The sequence below is a fragment of the Nipponia nippon genome, unplaced genomic scaffold (assembly GCF_047370975.1).
Source record: "Nipponia nippon isolate SJK-2023a ecotype South Korea unplaced genomic scaffold, ASM4737097v1 scaffold_2, whole genome shotgun sequence".
Lineage (NCBI taxonomy): Eukaryota > Metazoa > Chordata > Aves > Pelecaniformes > Threskiornithidae > Nipponia > Nipponia nippon.
In genome coordinates this window covers 39,374,866-39,395,626 of record NW_028262336.1, presented here as the reverse complement: position 1 = coordinate 39,395,626, position 20,761 = coordinate 39,374,866, and the positions used below count along the sequence as shown (strand labels likewise).

The window sequence follows — 20,761 nt, the reverse complement described above, 5'->3', positions numbered from 1 at the left end:
GAATAATGTATACATATGAACAATCATCTCATAATAATTTCAGGTTAAGAAATGCAAAATTATACAGACTTAAGAGTGTAATTCTAAAACTGAATTGGCAATTAGGCAAGTTATATAGAAATCGTTGAGACAACCTTCTAAATAAAAACTCTGCCTTGTATAATTTTTTTAGACATCATGCATCCAAAACATTCGTTTAAGAAAAATGCATTTTGAGGTTTACAGTAAAACCACCTCCTACTTAGAAACCACTCTGCAAGCCTTTATAGGTATTCACAGAAGGCAAGAAAAGGGGAGAAAAAACATTAAAAGAAAAATGCATTTTCTATCAGATGTAGACAGATGTTTCTTCTTTTACTTTGTAAAGTTTCTGAGTGATAAAAAGTATGAAAAGGAAAAATTATTTTGATATTTTGCAAGGGATAACTATACAGTAAGCTGAGCTAACTTTGATACTTTAATATTGACAATATATTTTAGAAATCAAAACATTTAGAATTAATTTGAGGGACAAATAAGCTCCTCCTTTTCGTAAAGAGCATTGCTAATCAACAGCATGAAACGTATTAGTAAAGGATTAGCACAGTATCTAAAGGCAAGCTCAAAATAGGCATCTAAACCTCTTAATGAACTAAATTAGACTCCTGTAAGATAGAATTACAGAAATAATGCAATGATTTAATACACCACTTGCTCAAAATTGCCATTTTCAATCCAATAACACAGTATAATTGCAATACTCAAGATTAATTGTAAGTTGAAAATTTAAAATCTGAAACTAATTGCATCTTTTTCATAGACATGTCTTTGAATTCATGACTATTGTGAATTATCTTGAGCAAATCTAGTGAGGAGATAAATACAGAAATATTCAGTTGTGGTAGGAAATCTGGTTTATTCTCAAAGCCTATTGGTTTTAAGTGATGCCAGGACAGCAGGTATCACAGTACATATTGCAAAGGGACGAGGAATGGCTATCCGTTGTGGAAATTCAAAAAGACAATTTAAAAGGAAAGCTGATTGTTGTTAAGGATTACTATTGAGGGTAATATAGTCAAATTACCATTCAGATCAATTGGGTTGGGGTTCTGCTTTGGCTTGGTGGCTTGTCTTTTTTTTTCTTTTTTTTCCTGTTTTAATATAACACTCACATGCCCTTGCCAGTTTTAGAAAGCAGACCTACGTTCTGACATTGCTTTGATTTGACCATTAATCTACCCATCCCAAGTGTCAACATGGTGTTAAACACGAAGTATATATGGAATTTGGGAACCTGTTAAGCTTTACTTGCTAATACAGTTTTTGACACAGTAAATATAGAAACAGATCACTATTCAAGATTTTTGTTCTATGAAGCACAACTGGACAGATCTATCTGACTAAAAAAATACTTATCAAAACAAAACATTAACATAGTTCTTTTTTTACTGTATTTGCACCACTTGTATGGTGCAAATATAATTTGCAGAAGGGACAACTCATTATGCGAGTTGAAAACCTGAACTCACTATTAAATTCTACCATGCAAGACGAAGTTCACTGATAGTACACTCTCTAAATAAATAAATAAATAAATAAATAAGGTGCTAATAATTCAGTTGCTATATTAATAACAAGTTCAATTTCTCTCTGATAGGACTGAAGTGACAGAAGACTTTGCAGTGGGAAGAAGATATTTCATTCTCACTTGTAATGGGAAGTTCCAAATCAAAAAATTTACATATATTTACCAATTTAAATTTAACTTTGACTTTCTGCATATTCAAATATAAATTTATACCTACACCTGATTTTGGTAATTAGATTATTTTCCAACGCTGAAATAAAAATCCAACATGATTAAAAAGTTTTGGGAAGTCTTAATTGACAAAATGATTGTAAGATGACCTTTGGTGGAGCACTGAACACATTTAAAGTATAATTATCTTGAAGAGATATCTTACTATTTAAAAAAAAAAAATCACTGAAGTACTTTAATTTAAGATCCTTTTTCATGCTATCTCATTTTTAAAGATATGTTAGGAAAAAAGACAGCTGGTTAGTATTATGTAGTCTATGAACATTTCAAATATTTCCTGGTACCTTATCAAAGAGTAAAGGATGAAAAAAATTTTAATGAGAGACCTAGATGTTTTTGAAAGGGGAAAAGAAAATCCTGCAAACACACACAAGACTAAACCTTGTTGCCTCAAAGGGTAACATTTTCAAGAAAAGAGGAAATGTTCAACACGATTCAGATAAGTGTTGCAGCTGCTCTCCTTCTTTTTAGTATTTTTCAGGGCAGTGAGAGTTAAATGGAATTTAATATTTTTTAAGTCTCATTATCAACTGCAGGTCTAAGGCTGCTGTGCCTTTAGACACAGATTCCAACATGTACTTCATCAGCGTAATGGTTCATGATATTCCAAGTGTGGAAGTGTTATTACCAGTTAAGAACAGTATTTGCATTCAGTTCCCAGGATTAATTTCTTTTTTAGAATAATTTTTCGAAAAAGTATTGGAGGGTATATAAAGCATCAGATTTAAACTTGATATTTTTCCAAGACTGATTGATTTTCCAAGGTATTTTCTTAGATTTACCATCTGCACTATCTATGTATAAAGGATGGCAGATTCAGTTACAGAGTGCTGAGACACCTTACTCTTTCCTTGCATATTACTGTTTTCCAAAACCTAATTTAGCCCCATTTCTTCCTTCCAGGAATTAACTTTTAAAAACATTACTCATTAATAAAAGAATTTTATGATCTCAATCTCTCAGAATCCCTGTGATCAATCATGTTTGCCATCTCCCTTAATCCCATATCAAAAGATAAGTGACGTAATATAAAAGACATTGGTCCCAGTTCTAACTTTGACAAATTCATAGATCCTTTTATGAAAAGTTCATTTCCATTCAAACACATCTAATGTAACTTTTTAATTACAGTATCTTCTCTCTTCAAGGACAACATGATTCTTTCTCAAAAAAAACCCAACAAACCAACCAAACAAACAAAAAAACCATCACAAACCACCTATATTTAAAAAACCAAACTGTTCAAACTGAGCTTACAACTTTTCCATCATCACATGGAAGATCACAAAATCCTTACTGAATCCTGGGGGACTCTGAAGAGCACAAACATTGAAGATCAGAGCTGGATAGATGTAGGATGAGATTCTGTCACATTAGCCAAGCAGCAGAAGCCACAGCTTCAAGTGCACAAGGTCTCTGATCATTTTCCATTGATCAAAGCTAAAACTCATCACCACCACCATGATGTACTAAGATAAAAATACTCAACATTGCTTAGTCACATGGATAGCAGGCTAGAAAGAAAATGCACAATGTCCTAAGAGCTGGAATATAGCTAAGGATACAGAGATCTTGTGTCCACCCTCAGCTGAGCCACGCATTCGAAGGGAGGCAAAATGGAGCCTAAGTAAATATTTTTTACAGCTTAACCATGTGGATACATCTGGACACAGTGGGAAGTGTAAGCTTTAGTTTTGGCATTCTTGCAGAACAGGACTTGTTGTCCTTTCCTATTGTAATGTCTAATTATACAAGTAGATTACTGGCATCTCTGACTATGAAGAGCCCTATATCTAGACGCTGGGTGTAATTTGTGCCTCTTTAGGTAGATTCTAGAAAAATGGAAAACTCAGGCATGTTATATTGAATTTCACTTCACTGACCGCAACATCCTTCCCCTCACATACCCAAGTGAATGAATTCTAGTTATTCTGTTATTTCCTTCGTTTATTCACTTCCATCTATTTACCACCATTAGCAACTTCAATCTAAGCAAGTTAGGTTCTTCTTCTACATTCTCTCCCTTTTCTTTCCAGATACCCTTTTTCTTCTGTTGCTATGTTTACTTAAACTTCCCACCTACAGCTTTCTCTCATTCATCATTAACAAAGGCAATTTGTAAATATTCACAATAATGCCAGTCCCAACCTTGACAGTGGCAGAGTTCCATCCTATATTCCCTTTACTACCACCTAAAAATGTTTTAGGAGGAATTAAATTAATGAAATACTCAGGAGGTAAGAAATTAACATAACTGTATATTTAAAACATAGAACTTTCCTAATATTTTTCTTTAAAAATAATTAAAAAAAATTCACAGTCAGAAATGGGCATGCAACCAGGTTATTATTTAGTTTGTGGGGGTTTATGCCTTGTATATATTTATAGGGTGTCTACTACCAGAATTGAATAGCATAAGGCTACTGATTTTCATCTCTCATTTTCCTTTAAATATTGAGATCTGCATCTTTGGATTCCTACTGCTTTAGCATCCTTGCTTCATATCTCTTAATTACTTAACTCCTCTAACTGCTTTATTAAATTTTTGTGATCTTTGGTTTCAAATGTATTTTTTTAGTTATACCAAAATTTAAAGCACCAAAAAGAAATCCTTTTACAAATGGTTTGGATTATGTTGGCAGTAGAGGTTACTTTTGGGGGACAGGGAAGGAGAATGGCAGGTTAACTACTTAACCTTGCTGCTAGTAAGTCCTTCAGTGCCCAAGACTGTAAAATAAACTATTAAAATTCTATTTCTAGCAGAACTGTTTAATGACCTGATTTTAATCTAATTTAGAAAGTAAAAGATAGAAATAAAGATTTAGCTAATACTCCTGCTCCTTTCCATTGAATGTCCATTTCCAAGCTCCTCAGACTTGTTGACTGCCACTTCTGTACATGTTCCAAAGGATTTCACGAGCCTAAATAATTCAGCAAGCCACAGGAGCTGTGGATGGGATCTTGGGGGGTGGGGGGTGGGGGGGGTGGGGCGGGGGCAATTTGGACAAAGAACCTAAAACCATACTGCAGCTCCGAATTTAATTGCAGAACACTAGCCCCCCTCAAAAAAGTTTCTTCAATAAATGCCACCAGAATTTCTATACTGTCACTTTTATACAGACAGTAAGAATTTATGACAAAAAATTATTAGGAACACTTTTCAGAATTTAATCTGCATAGTGGATTACCATATTGAGATTTTTTTAATGCGTGAAGTCTTTTCTACATCAGTATACAGCAGAACATCTCCATTTTATTTCTCATAAGCAATTATAAGACTTTCTGTACATGGAGCAAAATATTTCTTTCTGCATATTAGTTTCACTTCTCACATGATAATTTATTCAGTGTTAGTATCCATCATTATGTATTTTATAACTAATTTAATTGTCCTCCACTCTTCTACGACACAAGTAATTTTAGAACTCATATTAGATCTTAGCATACCTAGTGGTACAAAGAGTGTTCCTATTATGTTCTGTCTTGATTACATCCACAGCTTCAGAGCAGTCAAGTCTTTTATCAAGTATTTGCTAAATGACTGTGATATTAAAGGACTTCAATTATGAAAAGTTTATAAAATGTTACCACAACAGTGGATTAGCTATAATCCAAAAGGAAAATATTTGAGTCCAGATTACATGGTTACAATTCTTGTTGCACTACAAACATATAACAGACTAAATCTACTCTTCCATTTTTCCTAATTTAATTTGTTTTTCTTGCTTTTTAAACTTATTTTAAACAAAAGGCATAAATTTAGCAACATCAAGACACCAGGTAAAATTCTCTTCCTCTTGGTACTGGGAATCACATAGCACTGTGAACCATACTCAGGGAACAGTCTAACTGGAAAACTGCAATAATATACAGCTGTCCAGCAATCTGTCTGAGGCCAGATAACATCAGGTTCACAAGGGAAATTAAAACCCAGAGTGTGGCTGTCATTCATAGATGGTTACATTTGAGTCCTACCTGAGAAAAAAGCTTTTTTTGGCAATATTGCTATTATAAATTTATTCACAAGTACTAATTGAATGTTTAATGGACTACCTTGGGAGGATTTTTTGTTTCCAGATGTTCAAATCTTGGGAAAATATCTCTAGGTTGGAACGATGTCTAAGTAGGGAGCTATAGCTTATGAGGAAGATTTGCAGTTTTCCAAAATTATTTTGTATTGATTGCAAGACAACAAAAAGTCTTTTCTGCTCCTTGATTTATTCTCAAAGTCTATTCTTTAAAAAAAAAAAAAAAAAGAAAAAAAAAATCCTGTTTGAGAATTTTCATTTCTTACAAAAATGTGCATAAGGAAGGATACTAACACAGATACCTATTGCAAAGAGTATGAAAGCTTTTTTAATCAATGGGTATTTTTCAGAAGCTAACTGAAGTAAAATGTTAATGGTCTTTTTAACTGCAGCCACGATTTTTTAAAGGAAGCACTTCTTAATAGCATGGAGTGAGGAAGCAGCTTCAGAATGAACATGTAAAATATTTCAGTGTTTGAGGGGAATTGGGCTTAGTAACTGTCAGATTATAGAATGCGTGAAAAAAACATAAATTCACATTATTTCCTGAAACTTAAAAAATTCAGTCCTACCAATCAAGAATAACTAAATAATTGCAGTAACAGATTACTGTGTTTCTCACCTCTACTCTGGACAGCCCTAACAATGCAGTTGCAACTCGAACACTACTGCTCTGCAGAGTCCCGGTGATCTTTCTTCTTTCATATTCAATAGTTGACATCTGCTGTTGTGCAGCAATGGCCAGAGCCCTCTCTCTTGACTCATTGATCAATGGAATCCTCAGATTTTCTTCAAGAATCTGAGCAAAACCACATTTCAAATATAAAACTGGCTCTACTGCACTCGAACCTGTTAAAAAAAAAAACAAAAAACAAACAGATTTGTCAGCTGCTAGTGTAACTGCATAGAGTATTTACAATCCCTAATCTCCAAAGAAAAGCCAGAAAAATTCCTTTGATGTTTAGTTACATGCTATTACTCTAGTACATGCTATTTACTCCAGTAATACTTTTTTTTTAATCATAATGGGAAAATAAAAATTAACATAGACTGAAATCCAAATCAAAAGTTGCTTTTGCTGGTTAATCAAAAAACCTCAGACTTTAGTGTTACTACTACTATTATGACGGTAATGAAAGTTTAAAAAGTCTTTCTGATACCCTTACAACACAGCCACTCTTTTATCCCTCTAGATGATGTTGCATCCCCTCTAAAAGAAGCCACCAGCAATTATTTCAAATAATAGCTGCACCATTTCTGAAATAGGACTTACAGCAGTTTATCACTGGCTATTGGAAGACAAAAGTATTGGATTGCCTATCAAATCACAACACTGCAGAGAAAACTCATGTGTTTTAAAACCAGAAAAATTTGAGATAAAAATGACTTGTGCTGGTTCATCTGGCTACAAACTATATTCTGAAGTAGAAAAGAGAAATTATGAAAAAATATTTATGTAGACTATGTTGAAAACAATACAAGAAAGTTGAAAAAGACAGCTAACAACCAGCTGCTGCTCTGAAGAGAATGGACAGGACAACATTAAAAAAAGTATCTGATAGTTACACTGTAGTATCTTTCTTACACTTCACTATAAACTGCTTTTATCAGGTGTATTTAATTAATTTTAACAAAAATGCATGGGAAATAAAGAATATTTGCAAAGGAGAATTATTTGCTCTATTTTACTCTTCTTCCTTCTATTCGCTTTACCTTCTAATGTACTGCTAATATGCAGAACATTTGGACTATCCATTGGAAGCAATCCTGAAGGTAAAGGTACATCACCTGTTCCCTCTATCAGGTATACAAATTCTCCAATCTGAAACACAAGAACATACACATCCACACAATTCAGAAAGCAACTCATGCAGAACAGAATGTAAAATATTAAAACTAAAACCAAAGATATCTTAGTAATACTTAAGATTCAACTTGTAAAATAATTTACATATTCAGGAGAGCTATTATTTTAAAGCTATGTTTAAATAAAAGAAAATTATTTCAAACCCTGCTATGATAACAAAGTACCTTTAATTGAGAATATTAAATCTGAAAAGTCAAGACATTTCAACGAGTTGAATCCTTTCTAACTCCTCATATAGTTTAACCGAATGAGGATACCCTGACCCATAAATACAGCAATAAAGTGAATTCTAATTTTGTGTTATAGCCACATATAATTTAAACATATACACAAGTTTACTTCATTGCTCCTCACTATTAAGTACTTTTTTAAAAAATGTTTACAGTCATTTTGAGCCAGTAACATTTCTCTAGAAAGCAAAAAAAGGCAGAAGTCAAAGCAGGTTAGTATCATGTACCAATCCTCCATTAAAAAGAAATAAAGTTAACAAATCTTAATTATTTCATCAAAAATAATGGAAAACCTACAGAATCTTGAAAGTAAACATAAACATGACCTAGAATAAAGGAAGCTAGTGATCTGTCATAGAGGAAAGGATAAATGAGTTAGCAGAAAAATAACACTTTGAATTATAGATGAAACAAAAAAATACAGTACAAATGAAAGACAGAAAAGTGTTTTTAAAAGAAAGAAAACTCACTAAAAGAACTCCGAATTATAAAGGACACAATCAGAACATTCCCAAAACTAAAAGAGATCTAATTAGGTACCTATATATCTATCTGGACTAGGCAGGAGATTTAATAGATATGTTACTTTTGCTTTGATGACATCTTTTTGTTTACCACAAACTTTTTTTGGACAACTTTAGCTTCTACTGATTGCAAGGTAAAGGATCAAATGCTGCTGCAACTGATATAATTTGCACAGGTCACCTCTTTATTTCCATAAACCACATTCTGTAAAACTCTGCCCTAAAAATGCATATTCTGTCTTATATTCTTCATTCCAGGTATGAAGGAAATAATTTATTTATATAATTTAGTGCATCTGCCAACCAATGCAATATTTTCCCTTAAAGGTCAATAACATAAGACAAACCTTTTTATTTTACCTTTATTCATAGTTTTGTCAGCTATTTATGTTAAGGCTGAAAACATCGCAATTATGTTTCTGACCCAGTAGAAGGAAAGCTATTCAACTTTGATGGCATTTTCTCTCCTTCCTTGATTCAAAAGTTCAGACAAATCTTCCTTGAGAAGGATTAAAGAAACCTACGGCAAAATTGGTTTCCCACACACAAACTAATAGCCACTCCTGTGAACCAATTTAAACAAGAATTATTCCTGTTTGACACAGTGTTTTGGCTCCATAAGGACCGTTAACAAGCTTACAGCATATACCACTAATTTCATGAAGGTACTGGTTGCTAGGATGCCATTCTACTATCAATTACTTTTCTTGTCATTGCTGACATCAATATGTTTACAGGAGCAAACTAACTTCCCCATTTCTGTCTTTGCTTTGAAGAATTCTTGCTTTTTGATCTCCACAGAATACAAATCCTGTTTTTTGTCTGCTGAGGTTTTTCCCTGGTGCTTTGGAACAGAATGGTTACTTCACTGTATTTTGAGAGTTAAGCTAGCATCCCCATGGTTTTAATGTTTTATACTTCCATTTTCCATCAGCTGCAAACAGGATAGCATCAACATTTTGTAGGGTGTACTGTTAACAAAAATAGTTAATAAAATGGTTGTTGAACTACCATTAACTATTTATCTAATCCCATTGCTAACTGATATTCCAAAAGAATGTATAGCTACTAGGAATTTGCAGTTCTCCATGCAAGTCAGTAATTAAGAACAACAGATAGTAAAGTGTTCTCTTAATAAACCATTTAATGTTATAGTAGACATTTAGCTGCGAAAGTCTGGACTACCACTTTTAAACTATGACTTAATAAATTATTATCATTGAAATCACAGGTTGTTCACATTTAAATTAGCTCCCAGAAACAAAGATATAGAGAAAAAGCAACCCAGTTATGTTAACCAATATATAATTTCTTCTGTGAAAAGATCTATGCTGAAAATTTGAAGAATGTCAGGTTCAATTTTTCTTAAAAAACAAAGAAACATTGAAACGAATCCTTCAGAAATGTTATAAACAACTTGTGCTGTCATTTCAAACCTTAGAAAAGATAACACACAGATTACTTCAAAACAATTTAAGCAACATACTTGAGTAGGCCAACAAACTTGAATCAGCGTGTCTTCTTGCTTTTATTACAGATACATAGTTGATGCAATTACAGGTAGGATTCCTAGTCAGATTCAAGTCTAACTAGTGATTTGAATCTCAGTACCTTCTTCATTGATTGTAATGAACAAGCAGTCTTGCTCTGATTACCATTTTGTTCCATTTGTCAAAAAGGGGAGTAAAGGTAGGTAGAAAGAAACTACAGAAATGCTAAATTAAATTATTTATTTGATTATATACAGCACAAGTCCATATTTGAATGGTACAAGTCTCATCACTGTATGAAGCCATTTGATCATCATACAGCATGGTAGCTGCAATTGTTTGTCAATTAGATGATGATATGATTGAAATATTGCAGCCATATGCACAATATTTAAGCAAACCAATTTCTTCCTGTGCCATTACTGTACAGCTCCAAAATCATGCTAGCTGTCTTGCAGTTTCACCTTTCCCTAGGAGATTTACCACAATTTCTTACAAATGATACAATTATGTGGATGGGACTTAATTTTTCTAACCTGCGGTGCTACATATCAAAAATTTTGCACTTTCAGCAGCCTTAAAATGCATCCCACCTACTCAGATAAACTGAAAGGAGGGTGTTCAAGAAATAGTTACGATACAGGACATAACAGTGGCTTCTCTGAGGCATTAATGCTTCCTACTATGATAAGGTCAACTAGTTCTTTAAGAACAGTGACTAGTAGCTAGGTGTCTAAATTTAGGTGTTTCTACATCACCTGGAGGCAATACTGGGGCTGTCAGAAATGCTCTTTTCCCTTTCCACCTGAAGTATAACTGTCCCATAGCTCTGAGCACATCTCTTAGATTTGCTTTCCTCCCATTAACATGTCTCCATTTCCCTTCTCTTCATTAAATTATTTAGTTTTCAGGCTCTATACCTAATGTAGTATAAGCCTCCTCTTCTCAGCCAGGGTATATGCTTCTGCTTCTAATAAAGAAATAAACAGGGAGAATGCCAATAGCAGAGGTTTAAAGAAAGAGGATAAAATCATAGCAAGTAAAAGAAGATCCTTCTCAGATCTGCTCCCAGAAACTAGTAGGTTAGGATCTTCCTTGTCTAGAGACTGCATCTAGATATTTCACTGAATAAAACTGATGGACCTAACCTTCATGAGTTTGTCTAATTTTTTTTAACTAGTTAACAGTTTTAGCATCCAAAGTGTCCTATCACAGCTGAGTTACATAAGTTAAACATTGTGTATGAAAAAATACTTCATTTGGTTCAGTTTGTACACTCTGCAACAGTTGCTCTATTAACTTTCTGCAAACTATTCATAATCTTATGTACCTGTCATGTCCGTTAACAATCTCTTTTTTAATTACAGGAAATTAATTTTTTTAAGTATCTGTCTCTATAAAGAAACTGTTACATCCTTCTGGTCATCCCTGTTTTTCTCTCTCTTTTTTCCCTCCATCTCTATTATATTGTTTGCTGGGGTGACTAGAACTGCACACAATATTCAAGATGTGTACACTATAGCTCTTTAGAAAGGTATACTGAGGTTTTACATTTTGATGCCTATTTTTTTCCTAATGATTTCTCTTTCTGAATGATGCTGAGCACTGGATTGTTTTTTCATTGAATCATCCACAAGGATCGCTATCCTCTGACATGGGGACATTTATACAGCATCTTTGTGGGTGATTCCCTGGTGTCAATAAGGCATGAGCTCGCTGTAGGCTTTGACAGACTGTCCCTCTTTTATCTCTCTGCCAATTTTCAAGAAACTCAAGTGAACTGTACACTCTTTAAGACTTCCAGCCATGCAGCTTGTTCTCTTAAAAAACAGCCAGTGGTTTCAAATATGGAACAAGGTCAGATAAACAGGCTTAGGCATCATTGCATTAGTCTTGTTTTCCTTTAAAAGCAAGGAAAAATTAAGTTGGCCAGCTGGCATAGCCAAAGTTGTGGTTAAACAATAAAAATGAACACCAAACATACAAACACTAAACACCAGCAGGAGTCTCTTGTTCTATAGTAATGAAAAATATGACAGCTGAGAAAGTGCAGGAAGAAAATAAGTCATTTAGTTTGGGATGTATTGTTACAAATCATGAAAATGCGGCAGAGAGAATGGCAGATGCATGTCATTGCACAGAGGGAAAGCTGAAACACAGAGGTAGTATTATGAAAGTAAGAAGCAGAATGCAAGCCTTGAGATCAACCACACAAAAAATTAGAAAAACATTGTCAGCTAGAGACAAAACACAGCAGAGAGGTTAGAGGTGAAAAGATGGACTAAAGATATAGAAATAAGAAGATTGTAACCACTGAGATAAATGATTGCAGGGGTATCAAAGAAGCTGGAGTGCAAATTTTAAGCTCTGAAAGTTGGTCAAAACCAGGTCTTGGTAATTTGATGAAATCAATTTCAATTAAGTATATATGGTGAAACCCAGGCTACATGAGTCAAGAAAAACTGAAAGGTAATGGAGTCAGTGTTCATGTACAATCATCTATTCAAAAGTTTTACCTGCATTGGTGACAAGGACTGAATGGAATTTGGATTGGCAGAAAAATTAAAAAGAGACAGAGCAAGGATAATCATCATTATTCTACTTTGACAGCATATCCTTGATACAGTGATAAACACAGGGAGAAGTACAGTACAGTAAAGACTTTATCCTTTCCCTGCCTATGTCTCATCCAAAAGCATTATTCTTGCTCCCACATCAAGACAAATTATAAGTTCCGTATTTGTTTTGAAGCTGAGTTGCCTAGAAGAGCCACCAAAGTAACGTTCCTTGCAGTATTACGTTTATTCGTAATGATTTTACAGTCAAAAGTAACTTGCAGCATTCCATATAATTCTGATTATGTGGAGACAAAAGGGCAGTAAACTTTGGTTTAAATTTCTTAGCTGAAGCCTGTAATCTTATGTAAATCACTGACCAACTTCTTAAGCAACATTTTCCTCCGAGAATTATAGGAATATTGTATTTTAATAAAAAAATGAAAGAGAAAATATTTTCATTTCCAAAAGTTATCACATACATCACATCTTTATAATTGCATATGCGTGCAAAAACATTACCTTAAAATATGTACATAACCAATTTGTATATTCGTTTACCCTTTTCACACATAATTGGCAAACATATCCCGATTCTTAACTGACTAGGCTATCACATGAAAACCACTCACAGAACATACTTTCTATTCTTACCAGTTCATTAACCAGAATGACAGTGCAGTAACGTTTTTCCAGATTAAAAGGAAGAAAGTGAATGTCTAAGCCTGCAGAACTTCTCCCTTCCAAGAACAGTTTTTCCATTGGACTGAAGAACTCATGCAGGAGGCTGGACTGGTCAGCTGTTAAAATAAGTTTAAATGGTTGTTCAGACACAGCAGCATGGGTTGTAAAATAATGTAACTGCCTGCATTTAAATATAAGGATATTGTATACAGCCTCCTGTAGTAATCAGTGTTTAAGGCACACTTGCAAGCAGTAATCAGTACTTACAGTTACACTTGTGAAAATGTGCTGCAGTATTGCATGCTGTATTATTTAAATACATTTTGTTAACGACTTGTGTTTTTATTCTGTTCACTGAAACAAAACTGAGGAAAACAGACAATTCTCTCCATCAAAAAAATTCCTTAAGGATGCACAGCCTATAAGCAAATGACTCCTCTTGCCAGAAAGAAGAGTACAGTTTACTACTATTTAAACAAACAATCTTGCTTTCAGTGGCAGTAACTATGTCATGTTATAGTCTGAAATCCTCCAGAATGGACAAAAACCAAATGCAGGAAAGCTTGTTTTCTTTGCGATGCTTTCACAAAATCATTATGCTGACAAAGTGCTTTCTTCGTAAGACACTAAGAATCTTAAGGCTGAATCTAGCAGGGTCTGACTACTTTCTCACTGCATGTTTTTCATCTGCTGAGCATATTTTGATAGTGCAGAATACTTTAAAACTGGACTTTCATTCAACCTTGGCTGGTTAACCTTCTAGGAAGTTCAACAGACTTAAGAATAGAACCAAAAGTGCAGGCAAAAGAAATGAGTGACTATCACATAAAAAACCTATGTCAAATTCTGGCCAATTAAATAAAACTGATTCACCCCCCAAAAACACCAAGAATCAAGCTGAAGAAAGGCCTAACCACAACCTGCCTTTTCTCTCCATAGTCCACATTCTTTTCCAATCAATATAGGAATTTCCCAATATTCACGCTTCAACCAACAGTTAAGTTTGATATGAATTTCATGTTTTCAAAGCCTACACAAACAATGACCAAAAAAACAAAAAAAAAAAAAAAACACACCAAAAACACCAACAGGACCCAAGTCCCATTTTTACCCTTCCATCAAATAGGGTAAGGCAGCCCTAACAGGAACTAATTTTTGACTAAATAAGACACTAACTCCCAAACTTATCTCCTGTTCAAGTGTTCCCCATTCAAAGTATGTCAAACTGTGAAGCAGACTAAATTAATCTTGTGAGAGCCCTCCCTCCTCACTTTCTCCCTCTGGACTCTGTGAAATTAGAACAATTGCCAAAGAAGTAACATTAATTAAAAATTTAGATTTTTTTTTGACAGTTTTCTTCCTTTTTATTATGGCTGGTTCAAGACAAAAAAAAAAAAAAACGTAATTCCTATTACTCTCCACTTACGACTCTTGACCCTTAATAGTACATATTCTCTCTGGTCAGGGTGTAAAACGTGCAGAACACTCTTATTTAGGTTTTGTTCACCATGTTATAGAAAAAATGACAGGAGTGATGAATTATTCCCAAAGCAGAAGTTCACTTCTACAAGAAATGACAACTTTTTTTTTTTTTACAAAGACCTGAAATACCATCAAAAATGTCTCTGTAGCTCCAGTCTGATTGAAGCCATAAAAACTTTCACAAGCCATTCACAGATTGGTGCAATAGTTGTACCTCACTTTGTTACTTAAGGTTCATACTTTTTATTTTTATGAACTGTGTATTAGTTGGTTGTTAATCGCATCTCAGAATACAATACAAAATAATAAATATATCTAGAAGGGCTAGATTATTCAGATTAAAAATCTGCTTTCCATATGACTTAATGGAAACACAACAATATTTTCCAAGAGGACAAAATTAATTTAATAAGGCCATTGTACAAATTTTCCTCAAGTGGACTTTCAACAGTCTCAGAAAAGGCTGTAGTTCTAGATTCATACATTTTGACATAACTGTTGACTGACATTTCATAGGAAATAAGAGCAAGAAATGCACAATCCCTGTTGATGAGTATTTTCAAAAATAAATTAGGCAAACTGCAAAGGCTCCACATCAGAATTCCATGATGCCAACCCATGGGCCCTTAAAAGAAGAAAAATAGATTTCTTTTTTTTTTGTTAATGGTAAAGTCACTAGGACTACAGTGCAACTTTAGAGATCATTTCACTAAATTAAATATATCAGAAGACAAACTATCCTATAAATAAGAGTTACTGAACATATAAATAATAATTACTTTAGATGTCAAAATCTTTCTCATGTAGATACTCTAATTTTGACTGTAGTGACACAAGAGGTATTATACAGAGGTACTTACAGCAATTTAAGCTGTTCTCTTCATTTGAATCTTCAGGCAGTGCACCCTTTTTACAATTTAATATATTATTTTCAGAACTACAAGGAAAAAATAAAAACAGAAGTAATACACTAAAGCTTGACATTTCTGTTAGTAATAGATAGCTTATTTTCCCTTTTTATGAATAAATACTGGAAAAACAAATGGTTAAAAAAAAAAAACAAAAACAAAAAAAACCCACACATCACATTTTGGAACCCTCTACCTACCAATAACATTAAATACAACCTCCTCCACTTAAGTTAGTAGTCATATTTCCACCAGAGTCAGAACATGCTCCCTTCAATTAACCTGTATATCATCTCCGCAGTACTCATATAAGCAAAATTCCATGTTAAAAAGAAAAAAATGCAATTATATTTTGCCAGTCAAAAGTACTCCTGCCCAATAACACTTTTTTGTGTAATTCAGTCCCAATTCTTCTCTTTATCATTTCAATATTCTGTGAGGCAAGGCAAAGAAGAATTGTTCCCTGGTACATAATGAAGAGGCAAGGCCTTGCATTCCTCTGATGCTCTCACTTGTCTTCCTTTCAGTCTTTCCAATTTTAGAAATATATCTAAATGCCTGCAAACCAAATTCCATTCAGATGCATTGTGCTCACTCTAGAAGTTACATTCATAGACCTTGTGGACATGTCTTTAGACTGCTGCTTCTCACTGAAACTGATTTGCAAAAGTAACAGTCTTTCCTTGCCCCTTATCAGAACACACTTCAGATACCAGATCTCCTCTTACCTAAACTTTTTTTTTAAGCCCCAGTTTTTTTCTCTAGCTCTCTCTACCTTCTTTCTAGCTCAACAGTCTCCTCTTTTTAAAGAAGAGGTCATCATTCTGCTTTATTCATGATAACTCAATTGCCTTTTCCAGGTACCATGAACTCCTGAGAGCTAACTGAATCTATTAACTTTTACCTGCCTACCTAGGGGCCAAAATACCTTTAACACAACATTAACATTTAGAAACAGTAAAAATAAGACATTTAAACTTAGATTTTTAACATTAATTTTAATTCTTGGTATATTTTTGTATGTTATAGAATACTAGATTTTTTAGGGGGCGATATATACTTTTAGGCAAATATTTTATGTTTATGAGCTTAATTAGATAACATATCAGCAGCTCATATATGTCAAAAAAAAAAAAAAAGGAATTATCTAGTAAACAAAGGTTCTAGCCTATGGCTTTGGAAAGTCTGTTTATGTCCCAAGCACTTTACTGGAAACCTTGAATATACTACTAGTCATTATGCTAGAGTCAGAATTCATGGTTTAAACTCTACTCTACTCTAAATTTTAGCTCTGTTTCTAATACCATCTGGAAAGCAACTCTGTCCAGTGAAGGGGAAATTCAAATTGTAACTGCTCAGCAATGGTAATTCAGGATCAAGGAACAATCTGGCATGGAGGGCAAGAAGGCCCAACTGGCTGGAAGCAGGAATGACAAAGACAGAACAACTCCCTGCAAGTGAGCAAAGTTTCCTTTGCTGAAGAGATAAGAAATGACACAGCAGCATCTTGTAGCAATGGATTGTTGGAATGCAAGTGCTCAGGAGGCACTTTTGGTAGACAGAGTTGGTGCTGGGGGATGAACCAAACAGTGGGTTAAGGTGCCTGATGCTGATGTTCACAGGATTGCTGCTGGTGCAAGTGTATACAAGGAATCGGCTCGTGTCACATCTTTGTGGACTCCTTGTAGAAGCTTATGGCGATAGGTCTCTGCCCAACGTGTTTGCTCATTAAATCTTTACATTTAAGCACAAATGTGTGTTTAATTTGACTCAAGGGATACAATAAAAATTCCCCAACACCAGTTCAACAGATGTCAAATAAAGCTAACAAATCCCTTTTTTTTGTTTCCTTGCTTAGGCCTGGAGAAATACAGGAAACCCAGCTCCTGTGTAGTGCTCCACTGATTTAAACAGAAGTCTGTGTTTATGTGGGGGCAACACTACCAAATACTAAAGAAGGTGCAGGCCTTAATTGCTTTCATTTCCTGAAATACAACACTGTTGAAATGTTATCTCATTTTAGTTTTTCCAATTAAAATGTTACTGGTTTTATTTCTGTTGTTGTTGTTGTTATTTATTGTTCAGTGCAACTGCAGATTTCTGGCCTCAGAGACATTAGTATTTCACCATTTAAATTAGAAAATTTTAGTTGTGGGGAATATTATCTTAAATGTAACATATTGTGATTGTAATTAATTATTCCTCTTTTCCCTTCTTTGTCCACTTAATAAATTGTATTTTTACAAATAAAGAAGTAGTAAACTCTGGATCTTGCCTGGAAATGCACGGAAGCTTATCACTTGGAAGTTTGCTTTTTCAATAGTAAAGGAAATCAGAGGCTCATTGCTTTATAAAGTCCTATGTTTAACCCCTCCTAAGCAGTAAAGTCAACAGAGCACTAATAAGAGATATTTTTTTACCTTATTTTTTATATTTCATTTACATATATTCTTAAATGTGGATACTTTAGTTACTGCATAGAATATTAACAATTATGAAGACCACATTTTATAATCTTCAAGTCAACCATTTGAATAATTCCTGTGTAGTGCAACATAGCATTAGCTTTAAAAGATGTCTTATAATTTCTATTTGGAATGTAAAACAGTAATGTTTTGGGGTTTGTACTACTACACCTCAACAGTAAAAATGTCTCTAAATAATTTGGAAAAGCTTATCACTAAATGCAACTTTCTAATTTAAGTATTTGAAATAAATACTTCTATTTTTCAAGACACACTTTTTCACTTCAAGTCACATGCATTTCAGTAAAGTCTTTAAGGTACTTAAATAATCTCACTTGCACCAGGATTTTAAATGACGACGTATACACTAGGCCATACAGTGGATTGATTTGGCATCCTTCTCCCTGCTATTCATATTTATAACTCACAAGGGACAGATAAATGTTTTAATTTATAATTTATTATAAATACATAACAAATTCAAAGACAGCTTCCTGCATGTTTTCTCTATAGATTTTTATTTAAAAATCTAATTTTGTAAATTCAATCTTAAAAATAACATGCAAGGTCATATTTATTTGTTTATTCATTTATTTCTCTAGTTTTTCAGATAGCCAGATTGTAATAGTAAAAAACGCATCACAACACATCTTATTATAAAACTGGCGTGACTTTATACAAGGTTACCTAACCTAACCAAGCCCCAGGACAGAAATACATTGAAGAAATTTAATAGGAAATCTACTTCTTTTGTTATTTAAGGCAAGATATCCCTTTTTTAACGAATGAAATCAGTAAAGCTAAGTAAAACAAGGATTTTACACTAACCCTAATAAATGTTGAGTGATCCAAATTCAATCCAGTAAATGCAAGATCCAGATTTAAACCATCAGCAAAAAAATCCCATTGGAATCCCACAATTCTGTATACCAGGGATTCACAAACTGCAACAAATCAATAGTACGCAAATTATTTAAAACTTGTGAGCCATGATTTTTTTCTTACAGGAAACGGAGCACAATTATTTAAGAAAAAGTGCAACATAGACAGTGGAACATTTGCATATTTCATGGCTAAAAATAGGGGGTTGATGTTGCCACTATCTCTACCTCGTGTAACTCATTTCTCTTACGTACAGCGCTGATTTCCAAACAGACTGAATTTGGCATCTTACATTTGCCATTCTCAAAATCTTTGTCTTTTTAATATTGGAGTAGAAATGAATTACCAAAAATAGGTTTTCTCTAAAATACTCCTTAGGTTTTTCTCTTTTTTTTTTTTCCTTCACAAGAATTATTATACAAGAAAAAAACACTTGAAATTTGCTTTTATGCACATGGTTTACAATGTTTCTGCTCACAGAATAAATATAAACTGGGACATAATTTTCCATGATTTTCTGTGCGAAGGCTAATTTTACTCTTGGCTCTTTGAGTAAGTATTGGGAATTTATACCACATAATGAGGAACTAGAGATGTAAAATCCCCGTGTTAATATATAGTTCATGATCTTGCTAGGATACATCAACTGTCATAAGAGAAGCCTTTCAAGCCATTTCTAGTAAAAATAATTCTCTTCTTGTTTTAGTTAATTTAGTTCACATGCAACGTTCATTTCCGCAAGGTTATAGCCCTGAAAAGAGGAACAGCAAAGCTTGTGCCTCTGTACCTTTTTTTTTTACACCAAGGCTACAGGAATGATCTATATTCACTAACAGTGCAGTTAATCATTCACAAGGAACCCAATGCAATCAAGGGTTTGTCTGAGAAAGGAGTGAAGGGGATGAGCCTTAACCTAAACACCTTAACTTGGTTCATGACAACATTGCTTTTCAAGTGTGTTTCAAAAGAACAGATAATACTTGAAAAAACAACTTACAACAAAATCTTTGCTTATTCTTATCCCCACAAAGCAAATTGTGCTTCTTACCATCATTTTTCCTCGATATTACTCTAAAGTTTTTTCTGTCCTTCTTCACAAATAATTTCTACCAGTGTTGACAGGAGTTAAGACTGTGCAGTTACATTTATGGAAGGAGAGTTTTGTTTAATTTACAACAAGCACAGAGCTCATAGATGCTGAAAACTATACTGTAATGTATCTCAAGAAATACTGCAAGTAGAGTTTCAGCTCTAGACTCAGGTTTAATATTTTCCACACATAAAAGTCATTCTCCCCTAGCAGTAAAATTTGATGAACCAGCTTATAGCAAACAATTATTACATACAGCATTTGATAGCTGTTGGGTCTCTCTTAAAATAAATAGTTAATCTTGCTGGGCTAAGAAAAAAAATCACAACCTTAAATAAATGGACTTGTAAAATTCTCAGAATACGATACCCTGGAGATTCATTTTAATACCTATACTTAAAGGCCATTTTTCAGAAAGGAAAATGATCTCTGAGGTATGCAAGTACAACATACTATTTATTCTGTACTTACAAATAAGTATCTCACATAAAAATACAAAAATACAAATTTTATATAAAATGTCATCTCTTTCAATGCTTTATCTTTGAATAAGAACGCCAAGTCATGATTGCAAAAACAGAGACTACAGCAGAAGAATCACTATAAAAATAACAAATTGCTCAAAAGCTGCATGAAAAAATGATAACAATAAGCATACTACATGGAAATACATTACACATTGAGAATGTACAGAGTACAACATATTTCTTCACTGGGGTGAACCATACATTGAATAAGTCCTATTTTCAGAGTTGAAT

The 20,761-nt window shown here is 33.7% G+C and overlaps 1 protein-coding gene across 1 annotated transcript in view; it reads right to left on the bottom strand.

Moving 5' to 3' along the window:
• CFAP47 (cilia and flagella associated protein 47) overlaps positions 1 to 20,761 on the bottom strand; it is a 351,597-nt gene that overhangs the window by 195,494 nt on the left and 135,342 nt on the right. The window contains exons 41-44 of the mRNA XM_087759023.1: positions 15,519 to 15,595; positions 13,147 to 13,292; positions 7,540 to 7,648; positions 6,449 to 6,675 (exon numbers count right to left, since the gene is read on the bottom strand). Of these exons, the coding sequence (XP_087615149.1) occupies positions 6,449 to 6,675; positions 7,540 to 7,648; positions 13,147 to 13,292; positions 15,519 to 15,595 (559 nt within the window). The remainder of the gene's footprint in view (positions 1 to 6,448; positions 6,676 to 7,539; positions 7,649 to 13,146; positions 13,293 to 15,518; positions 15,596 to 20,761) is intronic.